We start from the raw sequence: 23,977 nt of genomic DNA, 5'->3' as shown, positions 1-23,977 counted from the left end.
GTCACCTGGTGGGCAGGAGCCCCACAGCCAGACACCCCCATCGACCTCAGGAGCTCCTGTTCCCCTCTGCACAGAGGCCCCCACCCCAACAAGCACTGCAGGCTTCAGAGCTGCTGGGGGAGGGGCATGTGGGACAGGGAGGGCAGGGTGCCCATAGGGCTGACAATGTCTCAAAGACCAAACGCCTTCCATGGGCCTCAGTCTCTCCATCTGTAAAATGGACCACCTCACCCCTCACTCCCAGGGCCCTTGAGCCTGTCCCACGAGCTCATCATGCCCAGGGAACCATCCAGAACTGGCTTCTGTGCCCTGACTTGATCGTCCAGATTCACCCCAGAAGTGTGTGAAGAGGGTCCTAGGCGGAGGGTGGGGCGGCAGGTAGGCAGAGACCTGTGCCCCACACCTCTGCCTACCCCAGGCATAGTTTTCAAAGCGGGTGGGAGATAAAGCCCATTTCTCCTTCGTGTAAAATGTATAGACTGGCCCTTGTTCTATCTGCCTGGCCCTATCCCCCGGTTTTCTGTCTACACCACACCAGCATTCGCGCATTCAGGACCCACCAACAGAGGGCTGGCGAGGAATCGGAGGAACACCGTTGACGGGGCAAACACGTGTAAACCCCACCTTGTTCAAGGGCCAACTCATCTCTGCAGACAAGGGCTCTTAAGTGCAAATGCACTGCTGGAGGTGGGGAGAGAGTGAATGAATGAATGAGTGAATGAATGCTTGCTTGCACGCACGCACGCACGCACAAAGGCAGGCAGGAAGGAGCAAGGCCTGGTCACGGCGCAGCGGAGATCACAGAAGGACGAGCACACAGGGGCCTGGTGGCCCCACTCCACCTCAGGGTGTCTTAAATAATTTGTCGATTGTTTTTAATTGTTGAGGCAGTAATACTTGGTTCATGAAACTGCAATATACAGAGAGGTGAAATAAATAGCTTATATATATAATATATATAATATAGCTGGTTTTAAAATATTCCCTTATCATTGGTGTACTAGGTCACGTGAGTCGTGGGGGGGCCTTAGCAGCATCCGCCAGAACCGCGAGCCATGCAGGGTCGCCGTGATTGGACGAGGCGTCTGTCGTCGGAAGTCGGGGCGCACGCTTCCCCTGCGCGAGTCTCGGGGGCAGCTTGCAGCGGACAATAAATAAATGACTGCAAACCAGACAGCGATTTTTGTTGGAGTTGGGGGCGAGGAAGGGGGCGAGAAGGGGGGAGGTTTTGGAGGAGGGACAAGAAGGATGTCACTATTTCCTCGTTCTCTTTTTTTTTTTCCTTTTTTTTTTTCCTTTTTTTGTTTTTGTTTTTTTGTTTTTTTGTTTGTTTGTTTGTTTTTGCTTTCAGAACCTTTGGGAAAAAGGACTTTGGTTTCTCCGAGTGTCGAGTGTCGTGTACGTGTTCTCGCCCTCGTCTGGGGGCGACTGGGGCGTTGTCTGTTCCTAGAGAGAGACAAGTGCCGGTCCTGGGCGTGGGTCCCTCCGCGTTGTCAGTGGGGGGTTTCAAGTCAATCGTAAGATCCTTATCGCGCCCCCCCCACACAAGAGTTCTAGTTCTGTTTTTTTTTTTTAAACACAATGTACAAAAATAGAGCTTCTTCCTTATTTTTCATGTAAAAATATTCCTCTGAGGCAGTTCTCTGTGAGTGTGAGTGTGGCCGGGGTGGCCCAGGGTGGGGGGTGCGCTGCCCCCGGGGCCAGCCTAGCCGGGGTGCGTGGGGCGGACCCTCCGGGACCGCTTGGTCACTGTGGTATACTTAAAGGGCTTCTGCAGCTCCGCCTGCCCCTTGGGGTACCGCTTCATGAAGTGCACGTCCTGCTGGTTTTCCCGCGTCTTGGGGCCCTTGCGGGGGCGGCCCTTCTTGGTGAAGCCCACGTACCAGCCGGAGTACTTGGCCGACATCAGGGCTGTGTAGTTGTTCTCCAGAACCTTCTCGATGAACACGCACTCCTTGCTGGTGCCGTCGGGCTATGGGGTAGAGGGGAGAGAGGAGAGGCGGTGAGGGGGGAGAGAGCTGGGTGGGGGGCAGCAGCGTAGACAGCCCTGCCCTTGCATTCTTCCCGCCCCCCCCCAATTTACGTAGCAGGTGTCCGGGCTCTGTCCTGCGCCCCCCCCCTTCTCCACTCCTGTGCCACCAAGAGATCCGCCAGTAAGACCCTCTTTCCAGGCAGCCTCCCAACATCCAGCGGCCCCGGGGGTGAGCGGCGCCCCCCCAAACTGGGAACTTAGGCAGCTTTGTCACCGCCATGAGGGAGGACCCGGCCTGACCAGCTGTCCCCCCCCCACACCCCCGCCCCAGGACCCAAAGACCCAGGGCAGGAGAGGAGACAGCAAAGCTTGGTCACAGCCCCTGGGCTCCCGACCCCACTGCACTGGGCACCCTGACCTTCTGGTCTGGTCAGCCCTTCCTGTTTGCTTCTCTCGCTTGCAAACGCAAAAGGAACGCCCCCATTCGGACGCGTGTCCTGCCGAGGGGCAGAAGGGTCCCCCACCTAAGACTTCTCACATGACCAGCCTCCTGCCGTGCCTCTGGAGCCGAGATTTCTAGCTATGGAATTGCGGAGCCTCGATGTGAATTTCCTGGGAACCTGTGCCAGGCCGGGAGCACTGGACTGGGGAGCTCTGAGCTAAATCAGTTCGCACGCTGCCTTGTGGGACCTCCGGCTGCCTAGTTGTGCCATCTGAAATTGGGACAATGATGCCCACATCAGAGGGGTGAGGCGTGGCGTGCAGTAACGAGCCCGGTGCCCGGTGGGAACCTGCAGCATTATTTCCAAAGAACGTTATTTCCACGTCCCCCTCAGGTCAGAGCTCTGCCTGGAGTGCTGTTTGTTGGTTGGTTTGGTCTGGGGGGGCACACCCAGTGGCCTCACTCCTGGCTATGCCCTCAGGGATCACTCCTGGCAGGCTCAGGGGAACCCCGTGGAGTGCCAGGGATGGAACCCCACCAGGCAAGCCCCGGCCTCGCTCCGGCCCCAAGGAGTTCTAGAAGGCAGAGATCAGACATCCTCCTTCTGCCCGAGACAGCCCCAGAGCCCAAGGTGGCAGGGTGGGAAAGCGGGAGTTGGCCGGCCTGAATCGGCCATGCTCGAGTTTCCAAAGAACATCTCCAAATTTAGGCCAGCCCCACCGCTCGTTCCGGACGGCCGCCCGGCCAAGTTGGAAGCCTGGCGCTCTGGCCGTGCGTGGAGGTGAGGTGTGAGTTCCAGCCTTTTGTTTGAAGTGGAAAACGGGCCGGGGCTTCCAGGAACGTTCACCTTTGTGCAGAGGGCAAGCCTGGGCCTTGCAGACAAAGTGCTGAACTTTGCAGAAAGGGGCGGGCAGGGAAAGAAAGCACTCTCTGGAGGCGGGGGTGTTTCCAGGAGGCCACGGAGCAGGCCGGGGACACTCACAAGACCCGGGTTCAGGCCTGGGGGAGAGCAGAGCTATGAGGGAAGCCTTGTGGCGGGGGAGCCAGGGGCAGTGGGGAGGAAGGGCTCTGGAATGCAGTTACCAGGACCCCGGGAGCCACAGGGCTCTGCAGGGCTGAGCTGCCCACCGTGGGCTCCCTGACATTCTCCTCGTGGCCCTGGTGGCAGCCAGGCGCTTTCAGACACTGTGCGTGGGACATCCCCAACCCCCCCCCCAAACCCTGGGAAAATGCCAACTCCTCTGGCACCCCAGACCCTCAGGGGTCCCGTGGAATTGGACTCGCACCTCCTCCTTTCCAAACCAGAGTCCTGTTTCTTCCTACTTGCTCTGAAGACGGATTTTGATTTAATTGTGTTTTGTCTGCGGTGCTCAGGGCTTACTCCTGGCTCTGTGCTCAGGGCTCACTACTGACAGGGCTCGAGGGACCCTGTGCAATGCCGTGGGGTCAAACCAGGGGCAGCACCAGGCCAGGCAAGCGTTTTAAGCCCTGTGTGCTGTCTAGTCCCCAATCTTGATCTGAAAGCGGACCCAGCCCTTGGGCTCTCGCTACAGGAGACAGAAAGGTCGCGCCCCCACGGCCTAGTTGTTCTCGGTCACACCCAATGACAGGGTGCCAGAGAGCGGGTGCTGCGCGAGTGACTGGGAGTAAGGTCCCAAACAGGTGCGGTGTCGCCTCTGGAAGGGCGGCTGGGGGGTTCAGGGACATGCAGTGAGGACCAGAGAGGTGCAGGGGGGCTCCACCAGCCCCTCTGTCATCCCTTGCACAGATGGGGCACTGAGACAGGGTCAGGGGGTTCCTGGCCTGACACACAGAATTCACAGTGGGGCTGTGGGCGGGGCTATGGCGGGGCTGTGGGCGGGGCTGTGGACAGGCTGTGGGAGGCTGTGGGCGGGGCTGTGGACAGGCTGTGGGAGGCTGTGGGCGGGGCTGTGAACAGGCTGTGGGAGAGGCTGTGGACAGGCTGTGGGAGGCTGTGGGCGGGGCTGTGAACAGGCTGTGGGCGGGGCTGTGGACAGGCTGTGGGAGGCTGTGGGCAGGGATGTGGACAGGCTGTGGGAGGGGCTGTGGACAGGCTGTGGGCGGGGCTATGGACAGGCTGTGAGAGGCTGTGGGCGGGGCTGCGAACAGGCTGTGGGCGGGGCTATGGACAGGCTGTGAGAGCTGTGGGCGGGGCTGCAAACAGGCTGTGGGCGGGGCTGTGAGCAGGCTGTGGCCAGGGCTGTGGACAGGCTGTGGGCGGGGCCATGGCTGGGGTCATGGCCATAGACTGAAGCTATGGAGAGGCTGTAGGGGCCATGGGCAGGCGGTAGGCAAGCTGTGGGTGGGGCCATGGATTGGGGTCTGGGTGGAGCCACAGGCAGGGCTGTGGACAGGCTGTAGATGGGGGTCTGGGTGGAGCCACACAGTGGACAGGCTGTGGACGGGGCCATGACAGACTGTGGGCAGGCAGCAGACTGGGCCTTGGGCGGGCCCTGGGTGGGGTTGTGGGCAGGCCTTGGCTTTAGGGCCCAGAAGCAAAGACTTTCAGGGTCTGCAGTGGACAAGGCCAGGGCAGTCCCCATAGAAAGGCATCCCTACTGTAGCATAAGGACCAGGAAGGCAGATGGGGCTGGGCCCCGCCCCCAGCACGGCAAAGAAGCTGGAGCTCGGGGACGCCAGCTCCCTCTGAGCAGTGGGGCACAGGTTCTGGAACTTTCCTTTTTTTTTTGGCGGGAGAGCTGTAGGGGGGCCCATCTGGCAGTACTCTGGGGCCAGTTGATTCTGTGCTCAGAAGTGACCCCTGACGGGCCGGGGTCAGCCACCACCCCTGCCCTCTCTGGCCGCAGCCCTGACCACCACATGGGCACCGCCTCTGAGGCGGGGGCCCCAGGCTACCACCCATGTCAGCTCGTTCGGGCCCTTGTTCCCAGGAAGCCAGAGCAGAGCTCATGGGCAAGTCAGGGAAGGATGTGGGTAGAACCGGCTATGGGGGGGGGAGGAGGGGGCAGCAGGCCCAGCGTCTGGGGGACCCTGCCCTGGTGGAGCGGCTGAGATAAGGCGGACACTCAGGCCGCTGCAGAAGCCAGAGAGAGTGAAGGGTGCTGGGGACAGGAGAAGTCAGCTGGGGACCCTCCTGCCAAATCTGGGATAGATGGGCACAGGAGGAAACACCTCTGGGACAGGTGGGCAGAGGTGGGAGCACCTCTGGAGCCCCTCAAACCCGCCGAGACAGAGGAGTCTGGAAGATGGGGGGTGGGTTTGCTGTCCCGCTGAGCGGCCAGCAGAGAGGGAGAGGGGCAGGAAACCGGGCCAGCTCCCATGGACGGTGACTCAGCGGCCAGCCGGTGGGCGGGAGCGGCCCGAGGGGACAGGAGTTGCTCTTTTGACCCCAGGCCATCCCTCCTGGGGTCAGGATGCCGGGAAGCCACTGGGCAGACAGGGAGGGAGGGGCGGGCAGGCCCCGGGCACTGCAGACTGCGTCCCCTCCTTCCAGCAGGAAGACGCGGGCCAGGCCAGCAGCTCCCCAGCGGGTCGGGCCAGGGAGGCGGCCGGGGCAGTGGGCAGGAGAACAAAGCGTCTGACTCGGGCCGCCACCCGAGCCCCAGACGCACGGCCAGGCCGGGCCCGGCCAGGGGACCCGCGCCCACCGCCCCCAGCCCCTTGCCCGGTGAGGGCGCATGGGACTCACTAATTCAAACCACTCCCGGAGCAGAGCCCTGCCCGTTACTAGCGCTTGGCGCTCGGAGCAGCTGGAATCTTTTCCTTCCAGACGGGGCTGGAATGCGAGCTGAGTGTGGGACGCAGGAGCGGAGCCCGCCCAGGAGGGGCAGGCCTTGGCCTTGTCGTCTGTGAAATGGGGTCGGTGCAGGGGGGCGGGGGCGCCCCATGGCACGATGTTTTCTGTCTCATGCCCTGCAGGAAGGAGGTGCTTGGTGAGCCAGCGGGGGGTGGACAGGGGTGTCATCCGGGCCAGGCCTCACAACTCAGGACTCAGAAAGGGGCAGGGGGGATGGAACAGGGGTTAGAGGGCACGGCCCTGCACGGTGCAGACCCGGTTTGATCCCCAGTACCGTATGCGCCCCTCCCCCGAGGTACACGCATCCCAGGGTACAGCCCTGGGGGCCCCTCGCACAGATGCCCAGCCCCTGTCAGGCCCTGGTGCTGAACCAGGAGGCTCCCCGCCCCCCGGGCACTCGAGAGCCCCCGCCTTTACCAAAGAACGAGTAAGAAATCTGAAGCATGTCCCTCCCCCCAGCAAGGAGAGGCTGCCAGCACACCACCGACCAGCGATCTGCCAGGACCCCCCGCACCTACCCCTGGCACCGCACCTGCTCTGCAGACCCCTCCTCCACAGCCCTGAGACAGGTGGGAGAAAGCGGGGTCATTCCAAAGAGGGGAGCAGGGCCCCATCCAACGCAAGTGTCTGAACGTCGCCAAGAAGGGCCCCCAGTTAAAAAAAAAAGAGGGGGTGAACACCCCGAAACAGCATGGTGGAGTCACGGAACCACTGGCACCAGCTCCCCCTCGCCCTAATTGGTTGCATGCAGCTCTCTGGCCTGTTCCAAAGTAATAAAATCTTCCTGAAACGCTAGAAGCTCGGGCCCGGCGCTGACTCGGCGGCTGGGTTCCCGGCTGGGTTCCGGAGGCGCTGCTCCGGCAAACCCCGGGCACGGCTACAGTCGCCGCAGCATGCACTGGCCGGGACCCCATGGCCACCAGAAAACAACAGGGGCCCGCACCCGCTCCCAGAGTCACAGCCCAGGGGGCAGAGTGACAGCACAGCGGGGGAGAGCGTGTGCCTGGCACGCGGCTGACCCGGGTTCCATCCCCGGCAGCCCGGAGGGTTCCCCGAGCACCACCAGGAGTGATTCCTGAGTGCAGAGCCAGGAGGAACCCCCGAGTGCTGCCAGGTGTGACCCAACGAGCCAAAAAAAAAAAAAAAAAGCCCCAAAGTCACAGCCAAGGCTGACCTGGAATTGGCAGGAGGCGCAGGGCCCCCGGGGTGGGCTGGGCCAGAGAGAGAGAGCACGGCACGGAAGGCGCTGCCCGGCCCGAGACAGACCCACGTCCCACCCCTGGCTCTTCGTAGGGGCCCCCAAGCCTGCGAGGGGCGATGGTCCCTGAGCGGAGAGCCAGGAGTAGGCTCTGAGCATCTCTGGGTGGGTGTGGCCCAAACGCAAAGAAAAAGAAAAAGGGGGAGACGGAGGGTGGAAGCTCCCGGCCGCCCACACTCACCTTGCCCACGAGCTTGCCCTTGCGGTTCATGCACAGGTAGAACTCGGTCTCCTTGCCCTTGATCCGGACCTGGCTGCCGAACGTGTCCGTCTCCACTAGGAGCTGGGCTTCGGGAGCAAAGGAGAAGGAGACACTTCACGGTGTGGCCTGAGGGACCCCTGCGGCCCTGTACACACACACACACACACACACACACACACACACACACACACACACACCACACACATACACACCACACACACACACACACCACACACACACCACACACACACACACACCACACACACCACACACACCACACACATACACACACATACACACACACATACACACCACACACACACACACCACACACACACACCACACACACCACACACACACACACACACACACACACACACCACCCTGGGACCCAGATATCTCCGGCCAGAAGGATCTGTCTGTGTCCCGGGCACCACCCTCCTTCCATCACCCCATCTCGGGCCAGTGCACCCCAGAAGCTGCCATTTCTGGAACAAGAGTCCACGGCCAGTGTCCACGGCCACTGCGCCCACATGCGCCCCACCTCGGGAGGGGCCCGGTTTCCGCCAGAACCGCATCAGAGGCTGCCCAGGGAGTCTCTGCTGGCCCCCAACAGCAAGGAGGTCACGTGACTGTAAGGAGGAGCCCCCACAGGAAGGTCATGCTCTGAGGACCCCCCCAATCCAGCCCCCCTACCCCTGAGCCCTGGCACCCAGCAGCTCTGCCACAGGGCCGGAGAATCGGGCTCTCTAGGAAGGGGGCTGTCCAGGGCTGGGCCCCAAAGCCCTGCGTGCACAAGGGCATCAGGCGGCCACAGGGAGCCGTCCCCTGACCAGGTGTGCAGTGTCAGACCCACACCCTCCTCAGCCACCCTCCCTCCCCAGAGAGTGCTGTGTGACCGAGGGAGGCCCAGCACCCTCTCTGTGCTCCCATCTCTGATTCCCACCGCCCCTTCCCTCTTCCCCCTCCCCCCTCCCCCTGACCCTTTCACTTCCTCACACCTGCCCCTTCCTCCCCCTCCAGACTGTAATTGCAGTGACAAGGGACTTGTTGGTCCATAACAAGCCCCCAAAAATCACAGTCATAAAGCACAGCATCTTTGGAGCAGAGTTTACCTTGGTGCCCCTAAAGTACCAAAGTATGATTTTAATAAAAAAAAATTTAATATAGACCCTGTATCCTGCTGTGAAAATTAAAACCATGTGGCACGCAGGATTCCCAATAATTAATTTAGCCCTCCTCTGACACCATTACTAATTAAAATATGATACCCACCCTTCCAAGGAGAAAAAGAAGAATTTACATCCACGTTAAGGTTCTAACAAGACTCCAGTAATCCTAGACAGCGGGCGGCACATTCCTCTCCCCCTCCCCCAGCCCCAGTAAACAGGGGGTCAGAATATTAACGAACACAGCAGAGTGGGGGCCAGGCCCTCGCCCCCCCCTTTCCACTATAATCCAAAGTCCCCAGAGTCAGAGCCGGGACGGCTGACCAGTGCACAGAATGGTTTTTGGGGGGCTTCTCACCAGGGCCTGCCACCCCCACCCCAGAGTCCGTGAGTCCCTGGAGCTGGGGAGTAGGGGAGGGCGGGTGGAGGGACCGGGCTGGGGGGACACCATGGGCCTGCTCTGAGCTCCATGGGGCGAGTCCCCCTCTCACAGAATGAGGAGAGGTGAGACGAGCACCACACAGGGGGGAGTCCAGGCACTGGGCACCAAAGACAGGGCAACGTGGGGCTGGAGTGATAGCACGGCGGGGAGGGCGTTTGCCTTGCACGCGGCCAACCCGGGTTCGATTCCCAGCATCCCATAGGGTCCCCTGAGCACCGCCAGGGGTAATTCCTGAGTGCAGAGCCAGGAGTAACCCCTGAGCATCACTGAGTGTGACCCAAAAAGAAAAAAAAAAGTAGGGCAACATGTGCCAAGGGTCAAGGTGCCCTCCTGGCCCCCACTCCCCACGCCTGCAGCATCTTTGGGGTCCCAGGAACACCTTCAGGCACCGAAAGCCCCCTGAGCTGGGGTGCAGGGATGCCGGACCCATTTCTGGCACAGCCACCCTGCATAAGCCACTCCCACGGCCTCAGTTTCCCTCCGAGGGCCTCCGTGTCCTGGCCGGCGCGAGGTGGAGGGCAGGGGCAGCCTGCTTCGGATTCTTCCTGGGGTCGGGGGCTAGGAGGGCTTCATCACGGGGGTGAAGCCTCGGGACTGTGAAGGGGTCCCAGCACTGGGTGGGTGTGCTTGTGGGGGCCACACACGGCGGGCTCAGGGGCGAGTAGGGTGCCGGGATGGACCCCAGTGGGACATGGGCAAGGCAAGCACCCTCCTCCCACCTGCTGTTCTTTGGCTCGGGCCCCCAGGCTGGGTTTCTGCCCCCTGTCCCCGTGAGCCCACTGAGGTCTCATCCCCCCAAACTTGGCGACCTCGGTGTGTCTGCTCCCCTCCCCGGGGATCTGTCTGGGGGCTCAGCCATGCCAGGCACATGCTCAGGTGCTCAGTGACAGCCCCAGCCTGTCCCCCTGTGTCAGGGTAGGCCCTGGGGCTTCCAGGAGGCTGCAGGGACGACCCCCCCAACACACACACATCCACCACGTGCCCAAGAGAAGGGCCCAGAGTACGGGTGGCCTTGGGGAGCCCCTGAGTGGCCCACAGCCCCCCGCCGCTGGGTCAGACGCAGACGGTGGGGCTCAGAGCAGCAGAGTGGGAGAAAGGAGAGAGAGAGAGGAGGGAGAGGGGAAAGGAAGGAGAGAGGGAGAGAGAAAGAGGAGAGAAAGGGAAGAGAAGAGAAGAGAGGAGAGGAGAGGAGAGGAGAGGAGAGGAGAGGAGAGGAGAGGAGAGGAGAGGAGAGGAGAGGAGAGGAGAGGAGAGGAGAGGAGAGGAGAGGAGAAGAGAAGAGAAGAGAGAGGAGAGAGAGGAGGAGAGAGGAGGAGAGGGGAAGAGAAGGAGAGGGGAAGAGGAGAGAGAGGGAGGGGACCAAGAGAGAGGGAGGGAGAGGGAGGGAGAGGAAGAGAGAGAGGGAGGGAGAGACAGAGAGAGGAGAGAGAGGGAGAGGGAGAGAAAGAAAGGGAGGGAGAGAGGGAGAGAGGGAGGCAGAGGCAGAGGCAGAGGCAGAGGGAGAGAGGGAGAGGGAGGGAGAGGAAGAGAGAGAGAGAGAGAGGGAGAGAGAGGGGGAGGGAGAGAGAAAGGGAGGGAGAGAGGGAGAGAGGCGAGTAAGGGAAGGAGGAAGACCCCACCTTCAGGATCACATTGGCCCCAGAGCCTGCCCACCCCTCAATATCGCCCTATTGCCCCTCGCCCCCAGTGTATCTCTCCTTGGCCCCAGGGGGAGTCTGTGGTACGACCTCGCACTGGCAGCCCCTCTGGGCTCTCCGTGCCTGCCCGCCCTTCCCCAGTCCCCCCCAGGTGGGTAACCCAGGATGGGAGGGGTGGGTGCTCCTCTCCAGCTGCAGGAGCCCCAGTGCCCCTCCCTGGGACCAGCCTCTGGGGGCCGACCACTCACAACTCTGCTCAGCTTCTTAAAGGCCCATGTGCTCTGGCCACCCACACCACAGTCCAGTATGACCCCAGGGCCTTTGCATCCCCTGCCCGGTGCCCAAAGCTTGCCCTGGAGGAGAGGACAAGGTCTGCACGTCCCCCAGAGTCACACCTGGAGACCCTCCCCGCCCTACTCCATCCCCCGAAGCATAGCACCTAGGGACCTTTCCAGAAGCTCGGAGCAGAGGACACTGGTGCCAATAACCCAGTAACCGCATCCGCGGCCGGGGAGGAGGGACACGAAGTGGGGAGGGGCGGGAAGGGCCAGAGCACAGAGCTCCCAGGACCCTCGGCCCTCAGGACTGGCTCCACGTCACCCTCACTGAGGAGGTTGTCGCGGGACCCCCAGAGCCCCCAGGGGGCCAGATGGTGCCGGGCTGGAATGAGCCCTGGTCCAGCGGGGAGGGTGCTGGCCCCGGAGTCGTCCCCAGCACCCCACAGCCCGCCAGGGGCGATCCTGAGCCCAGAGCCGGCAGAGAGCCGCGTGCACGGCCGGGTGTGGCTGCAAACCCCAAACTGCTGATGCGGAGCTCCTGGGTGCCAGCCGTGACATCAGCGCTGACTCACCGCCCGCTGACATCACACCCCGGTCAGAAGCGCACTGTCAGCCCCGACCGGCGGGTGGGGAGAGAGCCCCAAGGTCACGTACGTAGGTCAGGGAGTCTCTGTTGCCACCGGCCTCGCCACTCGCTGGGGCAGGGCTCCCGCGCCCATTTAGCAGATGGAGAAAGTGAGGCCCGGAGCCCGCCCAGACCCTTGACACAGTCCCTCAGCCGGTCCCCCACTGGGGGCAAGCCCGGGCCCTCACCTGGGGCCCTTTGGGTTTGGAGGACACGGGGACAGGGAGGGAAGGAGAGAGCCCAAGACAGACGCAGCACGCGGAAACACAGACTACCGCAGAGCTGGAGCGCGGAATGTCCCCGCCCAGGGCCTGGGTGCTGACGCCCCAGATTCGGGGACGTCAGTGGAAGGCAGGGCCGAGCCCGCCCACCCCCGCCCCAGTCTCTGCGGCACGGCCGGCACGGACTCTGGCATCCGTCCCGGTGTCCTTCCCCCCGCAGGGTGTCCTTGTCACAGGAGACAAGACACGGACAGTGCAGAGCTGCGGTGGGGGAGACGCCCACGCACACACACACACATGCATCTGCACGCGTGTGCACGCACCCATGCTCTGCTCACACTCGCATGCCTCTGCACACGCCCGCACACCCGCAGGCCCCCTCGGCTCCCCGGAGCAGCCCACCTGCCACCTTCTCCCACGGGCCAGTGGGAAGGCCGTGACGCGGACGGTGGGACCCTCCAGCCCCCTCCCTGCAGCGCCCCCAGGCCTGGGGCTTCCGGGACGTGGGCGGACCCTGGGGGAGATGGAGAGCCACCACTGACCCGCCACCCCAGGGGCTGCCGCGGGCCCCGGGGTGAGGGAAGTGGGGAGGGGCCAGGCGTGCCCCCGTCCTGCTCACGGGCTCAGCAGGGTCCAGAAGCCCCCCACCCTGGTGCCCTCCTGTGTGTCTGCGCAGCCCCCGGGGCTGTGGCTGAGCCCCACTAACTGTTCCTGCTGTGACCTGCAGGGCACTGGGTGGGGGGACACAAAGAAGATTCTGGATTCTCGCTGAGTGGGGGGGCACAAGGTTCGGGGGGACAGTGTCTGGGCTTCCGACCACACCCAGGACAGAGAGGATGAACCCCACACTGCCCCAGCCCCCGAGACCTGGCGGTGTGGGGGAACAGGCCGGGGAGAGGGGGCCCGGCCTCTGGGATGGAGGTAGGGGGGCGCTGGCCCAGGGCAGAGAGAGGCCAGGGGTCTCACGAGAGCCGCAGGGGGGATGAGGCCGGTCAGACCTGACGGGGGAGAGGGCTGAGACCTGGTCCCCGGCCTGCGGCCCCTCCAGCAGTCCCAGGGTGAGGGCTGTGCTGAAGGCCCGGCTCCCCTCGGCCGTCCTGGACAGTCCCTTCTAGAAGGCCCCGGAACCAGCCTCTGGGCTTCCGCCTGCTGGTTCTCTGCCCTCTGGCGCGGGTGGAAACAGGAGCCGTAAGGTGAGCTCCCGCAGCCCTGCCCCCCACAGTCCCAGCACAGCCCCGCGTCCCCTGGCCCGGGTGGGGAGGTGACCTCACTCGGGAAGAGACTGCCCAGGCCCAGAGACGGACGGGGCAGAGCGTGGTGCCCTGCAAGCGGCACCACGCCTAGTCCCGAGCCCCACCGGAGGGGGCCCTGAGCACGGAGTGAGAGATAAGCCTCAGCACCACCTGGTGTGGCCTAAACACACACACTCACACACACACTTACACACTCACACAACACTCACACATTCACACACACACTTACACACATACGCAGACACACTCATACATACACTCACACATTCTTACACACACACTCACACATTCACACACACTCATACACACATACACTCACACTCATACACACTCACACACTCACACACATTTACACACTCATACACACATACATTCACACTCACACACTCACACTCACACACATTCATACACACTTACACACTCATACACACATACACTCACACTCACACACATTCACACACTTACACACTCATACACACATACACTCACACACTCACTCACACTCACACACATTCACACACTTACACACTCATACACACATACACTCACACACACTCACACACTCACACACTCACACACACACAAAGCCCTTTTTCAAATGGAAGCTGGCGGGCAAATCCTGTCCTAAGGCTTTTACATGCAGGGCTGGCCCCGCTCCCCCCGACATGCCCACCCTGAGTGAGGACCCCAAGCCCAGGCTATCCCCTAAGCACACCCAGAGCTGGGTGCCCGCCTCTGGGCCGAGCTCTCCCCAGCCCAGCTTCTCCCTCTGGGCCTGGGGACAGGGAGGCACAGCACAGCCATGCCCTTGGCTGTCCCGGCAGCTGGCAGCTCAGAGCCAGAGACACTGGTCCTAGCGTAGCTGGGTTGCTCCTCCCAGGTGACAGCTGTCAGGGCCACACACAGCGCCACGGGCTGGCGCTCACCCTGCCTGCGCCCGACACTGCTTCAAGCACTGGCACCGCGTGGGGTCTCCCCCAGCCCTACCAGGAGTGAGCCCTGAGTGTGGCCCAGCTCCCCGCCCCCCTCCACCGAAGAAAGGTGACTACTGTCTACAGAATAAAGCAGCGGGAGCTGATGTCAGCCCAGAGCCCCCCGTGCCCGCCTCCCGAGTCTGCCCCTGAATTTCCCACCAAAGCTCCACCCCAAGCGCCCCAGGAATGATTTCTGGGAAACAGGGGGACGTCTGCAGGATGCTCGGGAAAGTGTCCAGCAGCTGCCCCACTGCCGCCTGCCGGGGCACCCAGAGAGCGGTGGGCATCTCCCAGGCCAGCCCTCACTGAGGCCGGGCCACGGGCAGGCTGGACACCGAGACACAGGCCTCTGGGAGGGTTCCAGATCCCACGTCTCCCCAGCCGCTAGCTGGAGCGGGACGCAGGCTGACCGCATGGGCCAAGCCCCCGTGCCCTGCCTGACCCACGCTCCCGCCCCCTCCCCGCCCGTCCATCCCCGCGGGCAGGGCGGGTCCTGACGCAGCCCCATAAATCACCGTCGATAATATTCCTATTGATTATCTCGATTGGGAGCCTGTGTGGGCGCCATTGTCCCCTGTCCTCTCCCGGCACCAGATGGGCCCGTCCGCTTCATCTGCCTTTCTAATGTGACATGGCCGCAGAGCCCCGGTGGCCAGCCTGCAGGACAGCACGGCCCTGAGAGAGGCCCGTCCACACCAGCCCTCACGGAGCCGCGGGACACACCCCGCAGGACTAAACTCAGAGTCGTCGGCATTCTGGGCTTGCAGGGGGCCTGGGCGCTGGGTGTGGGCAGCAGCCTGGGCTTCCACCCCCTGGCTGGCACGGGCCCCGAGCACCCCAGGAGTGACCCCGACTCGGACCCCCCATCTGCACCTGCACCGCCGCTCCCCTCCCCCGCCAGTGACCCTCGAGGCAGAGCGGCGGGCAGAGGGCTCCATTTCCCAGCACATCATCCCCCGGAGAGCCACCAGAAGTGACCCCGGGGTCCCGTGGGCGTGCCCCGTACCACGGCCCCGCACCCAAGAAGTGCCCCGCCCCCGCACTTCGCCCAGCCCTGGGGTGGGACAGGAGGAAACAGAGGCCCTGAGCTGGCAGGGGCTGGCAGGGGGGACGCCCCAAGCCTGGGGCCAGGAGGAAGATGGGAGAATCCGGGGGCTCCTCCCCCAGCCCCCAGCACCCCGCAGGGCGCGTGCCTCTGTCCCGGGGCCTGGACAGATGGCCGAGACCACCGTCTGACCCCCCTGTACTCTCCCAGCCCGGAGGGGCCGGCCAGTGCTCTGGGGGCCCCCCAGGAGGGCACCCCCTCCCGCCCGGGCCAGCCAGCTGCCCCTTCCCTGGCAGCAACTGGACAGTGGATCCAGGGAAAGGCCGCACCTGTGCAGCCCGCACAGTCAGGGTCCGCGGCCCGGGGAGCTGGCGCCCCAGCGGGCGGGGGCGGGGCAGGGGAGGCCATGCCTGGACGGGCGAGCGGGAGCCCCGCGCCCGGGCCCCCAGCGACGGCGCAGCTGCCGGGCTCGGGCCCACCGCGAGGTCAGGCCTGCCCCCGGGCTGCGGGAAAACAAATGGGCCAAGATAAAGGGTCCCAGAAATTATTTGTCTTGTTGTCAAGTGGCGACTGTGTCGCTCAGGGCGCCGGCAGGCGGGCCCGCCAAGTGGGCAGGCGGCCGCACACACCAAGAGCTTCCCCGCTGGGCCAGGGGCCCGGGACCCCACCCGGGACCCCACGAGGCAGGAGCCGGAGGGCGGAGGGCTGGGGGCTCTCACCACTGCGAAGGCTACAGGTTGGGGGGCTGGGAGAGGGAAAGGAAGGAAGGAAGGAAGGAAGTCGGGGTCACTCCCCGGCGGAGGACGGGCACAGCTCTAGGGTCAAGGGCAGGTCAAGGGCACAGTGGGGCAAGGTGCCTCACAGATGCAGCAGGTCAAGTCTGCAGCTCTGCAGCGAGCACGCACGCACACATGCACACACACGCATACTAACACACTCACACGTGACACTTCATTCACTCACGTACACACACTCAGTTCATACACTGGTACACACTCACACATCATTCATACACTCACATACACACTCACATATACCCTCTCAGTTCATATGCACACTAACTCACTAACACATGTCACACTTCATACACTGATTTACATACTTAGTTCATACACTGATACACACTCACATGTTATACTTCATACATTCACATACTCTCAGTTCATACACACTAACACACACATGTCACACTTCATACACTCATTTACACACACTCAGTTCGTACACAAACACACACTTCACACCTCACACACTCATATGCACAAATACATACTACACATGACACTTTACACACTCACGTCCAAACTTCACACACACACTAGCACACATTCACACACATTTCATACACACACATTCAACTTCATACACTTTCACACACATTTCATACACAAACACACACTCATGACACTCCATACACTCACGTACACGCACTCAGTTCATACGCCAACACACGTGCACACATCACCCCTCACACACTCACACACATACTCAGTTTATACACTATTAGTCACACAACACTGCTTCATACACTCAGGCACACACAGTTCATAGACATACTAACACACACCACACCTCTCACATACACACACGCCCACATCACACGTCATGCACTCCCACACTCCCACACTCACGCCCACACATTCACACTCACACACTCAACGCACATCCTGTTCATCCACACGTACCACACGCGGACGCTCCCCCGCCTTTGTGTTACTCACTCGGGCATGTCCAGTCACGGCCCCCAACACATCCTCACATGCACACTCCATTTGAAGGCGCTCTCGCATGCCTGCACATACGACACATGACACACTCGCACGCTCACGCTCACACACACGCACACGTGAGCCAGTCCGCCCCACACACAGAAGCGCAGAGCACTGCCCCGACACTCCCCGCATCCAGGCGCGTGAGGCACCTACCATACTTGTCCCCGTCCTCGCCGCGGGCGCTGATCCTGCGGCCCAGCACCTGGATGTGCTTCCCGCTGGTCCGGCTGTAGAGCTGGTACAGCCGCAGCTGCTTCCGGCTCACATCGTCCCGCGCCCGCGTCTGGTTCTCCACGTGGATGCGGAAGTCCACGTTCTCCTCAGCCGCCAGCACCTGGGCGGGGAGAGGGCAGTGGGTGAGCCTGGACCCGCGGGCCCACACTGCGAGGGCGAGAGGGGTCCCTGGTGCGGACGGAGGGAGGCCCCACCAAGCCCACCCGCACCCGCGCCCCGGAGAAGCCCCTCTTGGCTCTGCGTCCCTAGTCTGACCACACCGCCCACGGTCACCCTCGGTCCCACCCCCGCTCTCCACTCCCAGCCCCTTCCCGAGCCTGCCCTCTCCCTGCCCTCGCCAGCCGCCTGCGCCATCACGTGGCAGGCATCCCCCATGCTCCGGGGTGTCCCCTGACACGTTGGGGGGCAAGTTACCACATGGGAGCCAGAGAGAGAGACAGAGACACAGAGAGAGAGAGAGTCCAGGGGGCAGGGGCAGGCCCTGCGTGTGGCTGACCACAGAGGAGATCCCTTTCATCCTGTCTCCGGCCACTGGCCGGTCCCCGCTCCCCTGAGCCCGGCAGACACAGAGCACACCCCTGGCCTCAGGACATTTGCACGACTCTGCCGGCCACCCTCCTGCCCTTCCTGACTTTCCACAGGGCTGTGCACAGATGCCACACATTTGCCTGCTGCTCTGAGGCCAGCCCTCCTGGCCGCCCCCTGCTCTCCACCAAGCTCCGGCTCTCTTTCCGTTCACTGACTGACACCGTGATCACTGCCCTGCCTTTGGTCTGTGCCCACAGGCCCCGCCCCCTGGACATCGCCAGCACCCCGAGATTCGAATTGTCTCGTTTGCTGCTGCCGGACCCAGCACGACGGAGAGTCAGACTATCCACCGAGTGAACCAAGGGGCAAACATCGCTTGAGTTGGAAAGACTCAGATCCCAACACCCCAATCATGTTAACACAGGCCGGGGGTGGGGGCGGGGGCAGGAGAGACAGTGAGGGGTGAGGGCGCTGGCCTGGCACCCCCAGCACCAGGCACGGTCCCGTGAGTGCCCCTGGCATGCCCCTCCCCCCAGATAGAACGCTCTCGAGGTACCAGGCTTAAGGCTCCGCGTGCACTGGGTCGCTTCTGGATTGTTCTCCGCCACGGGGCCCCCGAGCACAGGGCAGGGAATGACCTCAACTCCGGACCAAGTTAAAATGGGTTTCCCTCTGCCCTCCTCGGTGGATTCCTGTCCCCTAGGCCGACGGCGGGGGAGGCAGACGGTAACTCTGTCCTTCCTCCTGGCTCTGCCTGTGCTCACGGACCTCTCCTGGCGGGGCTCAGAGAACCGGGGGGTCGAACCCTGGTCAGCGGCATGCAAGGCAGGGCCCCAACTGCTGTGCTGCCCCTCCAGCCCCCGGGGCTGATCTCCGGCAGCTCACGCACTCTTCCGGTTGGTTCCGTGTGTGCCCGAGGGCACGACTCCCAGGACACAGCTGCCCCAGCGCCCATCTCTGCCCGGAGCTTCCCAGGAGGGGCCCTCCATGGCCTTCCCAGCCCTGGGTCTGTGGCCATCGCTGACATCGTCCCCCGACTCCCAGCCCAGTCAGACCCACCGTTTCCCCACCCGCTGCTGCCGCTCCCATGTGGAAGGGTGGTCCCATGTCACAGAAGGGAAAACTGAGGCTGCCAAGTCTCCCCTCCTGGGCTGCTGTCAAGACAGCCCGCATCTTGGGGGCTTTTACTGGGAGGGGGGGAGAGTTACCCAAATCCGTGTTCAAGGCTTGGTGCTTGGAAAAAGGGGGTCGCTCCTGGCAGAGCTGGGGTCCAACCCGGGCCTCGTGTGTGCAGAGCATGGCTGAGCCCTTTGTCCTCTGCATCTCAGAGGACAGCCCCCCCCCGACACACACACATCCCTCAAGATGAGACTCACTCACAGTGAGGGGGGTCCCCACTCTGGCCTGTGACCCCCAGTTCACAGACAGAGAAGTGAGCACTCTGAGAAGTTTGGGGGGCATGACCCACGCCCCTCAGCCCGGCGAGGCAGGGCTGGCCTGTCCTTCCCTCCCGCCACCCCCAAAGGCCAGAAACCAGAGACTGGGGGCATAGATGGGGGGGCATCCCCGCCACCTGGGGTCCCCACTTCCTGGAGCTGCGGCCTGCCCTCTGCGTCTCCTGCCGCCTTATCGACCGGAGGTCAAAGCAATCTCCTCCCCCGCTCCCGGGGGGCATGTCCTGCCCAGTGGTCAGCCTCCCAGTAATGATTTTCTCCCTGGCCCACTGGCCAGAGGCAGCGGGGTGACCGGGGTCAGCAGGGGCTCGCCGGTGGCCCTTCCTCAGCGTGCAGGAGGGCAATCCATCTTGCACAGCCTGCGTGGCCCCGCGGGAGGAAGCTTCGGGACCCCGGAAAATCAGGGGGACACCTGGTTCCTGGGTGGGACCCCCAGGGCCGCCCCTGCCTTCCTTCAGACCCTCCCCCCAGCCGTGAGTCCAAGCCATGGGTGGGACTCCTGCTGGGACCCATCGTCCTCCCCCCAGACCTAGCTGGTTCGGCCCCTCGCCTCCAGTCCTGCCCAGTGCCAGCAGAGAGCTGAGAAGAGCAGACCTCAAGGAAAAAGCGGGGGCCAAACGGGTGGCACGGGGTTAGGGTGCTGGCCGTGCATGGGGCCAACCCTGGCTCGATCCCGGGCACCTTGTGTGGTCCCCTGGGCCCTGCCAGGAGAGAGCCCTGAGCACTGCTGGGTCAAATTTGCATATTTGACCCAAAATACAAAAATTGTTTTTTCCGGATGGCGGGAGGGGGGCTGGGAGCGGGGAGGGGCTGGGGCTGGAGCCCAGGGCTCTGGCGGGCTATGCAGCTTCTGGCCCCCTGACCGTTTCCCGGCGTTGCCCAAGCACCAGCGGCGCGCAGACAGAGGCGCGGGTTCTGGCCCCTCGCTCCTCGCCTGCCCCCTCCCAGGGCAGGGTCTCCGGGGCACTGGGGTGCTGCAGAGAAAGGAGGCCTTCCCGCGGTCAGCCCTCGCCCCTTCTTCCTGGGGGCCAGCAGCCTTCCTCACGCAGGGACAGCCCGTCGTGGGGTCCCACCTAGCTTAGGGTCCCAGCGACCCAGCCCTGGTGGGGTCTCGGACACACACACCTGTCCGAGGGCAACGGGAACCCCTCCCCCCCAAAACCAAGTCCGCCTCTCGATCCCAGCCCGCCCCAGCTGCTCGCCGCCTGCTCCCGAGGTCCTGGCAGCCCCTCTGGCCCCCAACACAAGATGTCTTGGTACACAAAGAGGTGGGGGTGAGCCCCTGCCGTGGCCCCAGGAAACAACAGAGGACCCCCCAGTCCTGGCCTCTTCCTCACCGTCCTCCTCAAAGTCCTGCTGTTCCTCCTCCTCACAATCCTCCCATAGTCTTGCCCCCACCGTCCCTTCCCCGCAGTCTCCTCCTCCTCAGTCTCCTCACAGAGTCCTTCTCAGTCTCCTCAGAGTCCTCCTTAGTCTCCTCACAGTTTTCCTCAGTCTCCTCAGAGTCCTCCTCAGCCTCCTCAGAGTCCTCCTCAGTCTCCTCAGAGTCCTCCTTAGTCTCCTCACAGAGTTTTCCTCAGTCTCTTCAGAATCCTCCTCAGTCTCCTCACAGAGTCCTCCTCAGTCTCCTAAGAGTCCTCCTCAGTCTCCTCACAGAGTCCTCCTCAGTATCCTAAGAGTCCTCCTCAGTCTCCTCACAGAGTCCTCCTCAGTCTCCTAAGAGTCCTCCTCAGTCTCCTCACAGTCCTCCTCAGTCTCCTAAGAGTCCTCCTCAGTCTCCTCACAGAGTCCTCCTCAGTCTCCTAAGAGTCCTCCTCAGTCTCCTCACAGTCCTCCTCAGTCTCCTAAGAGTCCTCCTCAGTCTCCTCACAGAGTCCTCCTCAGTCTCCTAAGAGTCCTCCTCAGTCTCCTCACAGTCCTCCTCAGTCTCCTAAGAGTCCTCCTCAGTCTCCTCACAGAGTCCTCCTCAGTCTCCTAAGAGTCCTCCTCAGTCTCCTCACAGAGTCCTCCTCAGTCTCCTAAGAGTCCTCCTCAGTCTCCTCACAGAGTCCTTCTCAGTCTCCTCAGAGTCTTCCTTAGTCTCCTCAGAATCCTCCTCAGTCTCCTCAGTCTCCTCAGACTCCTCAGTCTCTTCATAGTCTCCTCACAGTCTTCTCAGTCTCTACAGCCTCTTCAGTCTCCCCCACCTCTGTCCCTTCAGTTCTCTTCACCATCTCTTCACAGCCTCTTTACAGTCTCCTCACCTCACAGTCCTCAGTCCTCCTCACCGTTCTTCCAGTCCTCCTCAGAGTCTCCTTTTCAGTCACCTCCTCACGGTCCTCTCCATAAGTTTCCTCCTCAGTCTTCCTCACAGTCTCCTCCTCAGTCCTCTCCCTCCCCGTCTTCCAGTGAGTCCTCCTCTCCTTCCTCCTTCCTCTCCCTTCTGCTCCTCCTCCTCCTCCTCCTCCCCCGCCTTGATCTTCCAGAACTCCCCCTTCTGCTCTCGGACCCACGCCCTGCACGAGCTCCTGGAGTGGCGCCTCCAAGCGCCGCCTCCCTCTCCGCTCTCCCCAAACGCTTCCTCGACAGCGGCCTGGACTGAGGCCCCCGCGAGGCCACCTAGGCTCCCCTCCTTCGGCGGGGCTGACCTGGGCAGGGCCGGGCCCGCCCGAGGCCGCAGGCTGGCGCAGGCTGTGCGGCTCGGGTGCCAAGCTCTGAACCAGCTCTGGCTGCACCGCCCCTGAGCTGCCCCAGCTGGCACCCCCAGCCAGACGGGGGAGGAGGCCCACCCCTGGGTCGGGGTTTGGCGCGGTGGACGCCCCCGCCCTGCCCAGCTTCTCCCCTTTCTCCCGCCCCACCCAGCCTGTCCATGAAGCGCGGGATCACCGATGCATTGTCCGGCAGGCCCTGGCCACCGCGGGGAGGGGTGCCACCGGCCCCGCCGCCCTGCACACGTCAGCGCTCCTGGAGCCTCGCACAGGGCCCGCTGCCCACCGGGAGCCAGCCTGGGCAGACCCCGCTCCCGGCTCCTCTCCCCGATTTCCTGAGAGCCCGAGGGTGAGGGATGGGCAGGACCGCGGGGCGGCCCACCCTGCACTGCCCACCGCTCTCCAACGGGTCCCCGCGGGGCTGCTCTCCCCGCCCCGGGGACACACAGGCCGCTTCAGAGTCTTCACCAGGGTCTTCACGTTTGGTCTGGGGGCCGCGCCTGGAGGGGCTCGGGGCCCCGCGTGCCCAGGCTGGTACCTGGGCCTGCTTGGGTCAGTGTTCCTGGGCCAGTGCTCAAGCCAAGGGCTGGGGAGGTGGACAGCCAGGCCCTGCAGAGGGTCCCGAGCCCCACCCAGCAGCGAGCCCTGAGCACTGCCAGGGGTGCTCCCTACCAGAAAAAAAATAAAAGGAAGAAGGAAAACAGGCCTCCAGGCCAGGTGCCCCGCCCCCAAGCCCAGCTGCGGGGGGGGGGGGGGGAGGGGCACAGGCGCCGGTCCCCCAGCCCTGACCCCTCAGACTTCTCCCCAGCCAAGGAGCCCCCCTTGCGCTGCAGGCCGGGCCCACGGCCTTGCTTGACTTCCAGGAACCAGGAGCTGGCGAGAAGCAGCCGCCCTGCACCCAGAGCCTTGACTCAACACTCGGAAGGAGCCGCCGGGCAGCGGGCCAAGGGCTTCCCCCGGCGACCACAGCCCGCCCTGCCGGCAACCTCAGGAGGAGGCTCCACAAAGGAGGCCCAGGAATGTGGCGGGAGGCGGGGGCTGGAGGGCAAGCTCCTATGCATCCCTGGGAGCCCCAGTGGAAAGGTGCACGGGGTCAGAGGGGGTCAGGGAGCAGCGGGGAGGGGGGAGGGCCAGTCCCTGAGCACCCTGGGACACGCTCTTGGTGCTCACACAGTGCAGGCCCTGCCAGTGCACTTGCTGGTGGCCGCTAAGGAGCACCCCTAAAGGAGCCCCTACTGCATCCCCTGTCTGAGCCACAGCGCCAGACACGGGGCCAGGCCGTGTCCCCCGGAGTGAGGCGTGAGGCTCAGAGAGGTCGAGGGGCCAGGGCCGAGTCACAGAGCATGTGATGAGGGACACACAGACCCGAGTGCAAAGGCAAATCTAAGCAAGGCTGATGCTGCTGTCCCATCAGTGTCCCTGCTGGGGGCTGGAGTGGCTCAGAGTGCTCATGCTCACACACACACATGCACGCACACACACTCACACATGCACTCACACACGCACTCACACACACACTCACACACTCACACACGCACTCACACACACGCACACATGCACACACATGCGCACACACACATATTCACACACGCGCACACACGCACTCACACACACGCACACATCATACATACATGCACTCACACAAGCACACTCTACTCACACACAAGCACATACTCATATACTCATACTTATACATGCACTCACACATGCACTCACACAGACATGTGCACTCACACACTCATACATGCACTCACACACTCGTACACTTACACCCATACATGCACTTACACAAGCACATACTCATGCACTCACACACTCATACATGCACTCACACAGACATGCACACCATACACTCACACATACACATAATATACACTCATACATGCACTCACACACATATATAAGCACACACTCATACACTCATACTCACATGCACTCACACACAAGCACACACTCATATACTCAGACTCATACATGCACTCACACACTCATACATGCACTCATAC

General features: G+C 62.8%; 1 protein-coding gene across 1 annotated transcript in view; it reads right to left on the bottom strand.

Annotated features, from left to right (window-relative positions):
* Positions 1-902: 902 nt before the first annotated feature.
* FGF18 (fibroblast growth factor 18) overlaps positions 903-23,977 on the bottom strand; it is a 29,199-nt gene continuing 6,124 nt past the window's right edge. Inside the window, exons 3-5 of the mRNA XM_055128254.1 lie at positions 17,222-17,402; positions 7,632-7,738; positions 903-1,972 (exon numbers count right to left, since the gene is read on the bottom strand). Coding sequence (XP_054984229.1) covers positions 1,706-1,972; positions 7,632-7,738; positions 17,222-17,402 — 555 coding nt within the window. The 3' untranslated portion in view covers positions 903-1,705. The remainder of the gene's footprint in view (positions 1,973-7,631; positions 7,739-17,221; positions 17,403-23,977) is intronic.

The sequence above is a fragment of the Sorex araneus genome, chromosome 2, assembly GCF_027595985.1.
Source record: "Sorex araneus isolate mSorAra2 chromosome 2, mSorAra2.pri, whole genome shotgun sequence".
NCBI classification, from domain to species: Eukaryota; Metazoa; Chordata; class Mammalia; order Eulipotyphla; family Soricidae; genus Sorex; species Sorex araneus.
The sequence above is the reverse complement of the archived record's forward strand: the minus strand, read 5'-3'. Positions and strand labels throughout refer to the sequence as shown.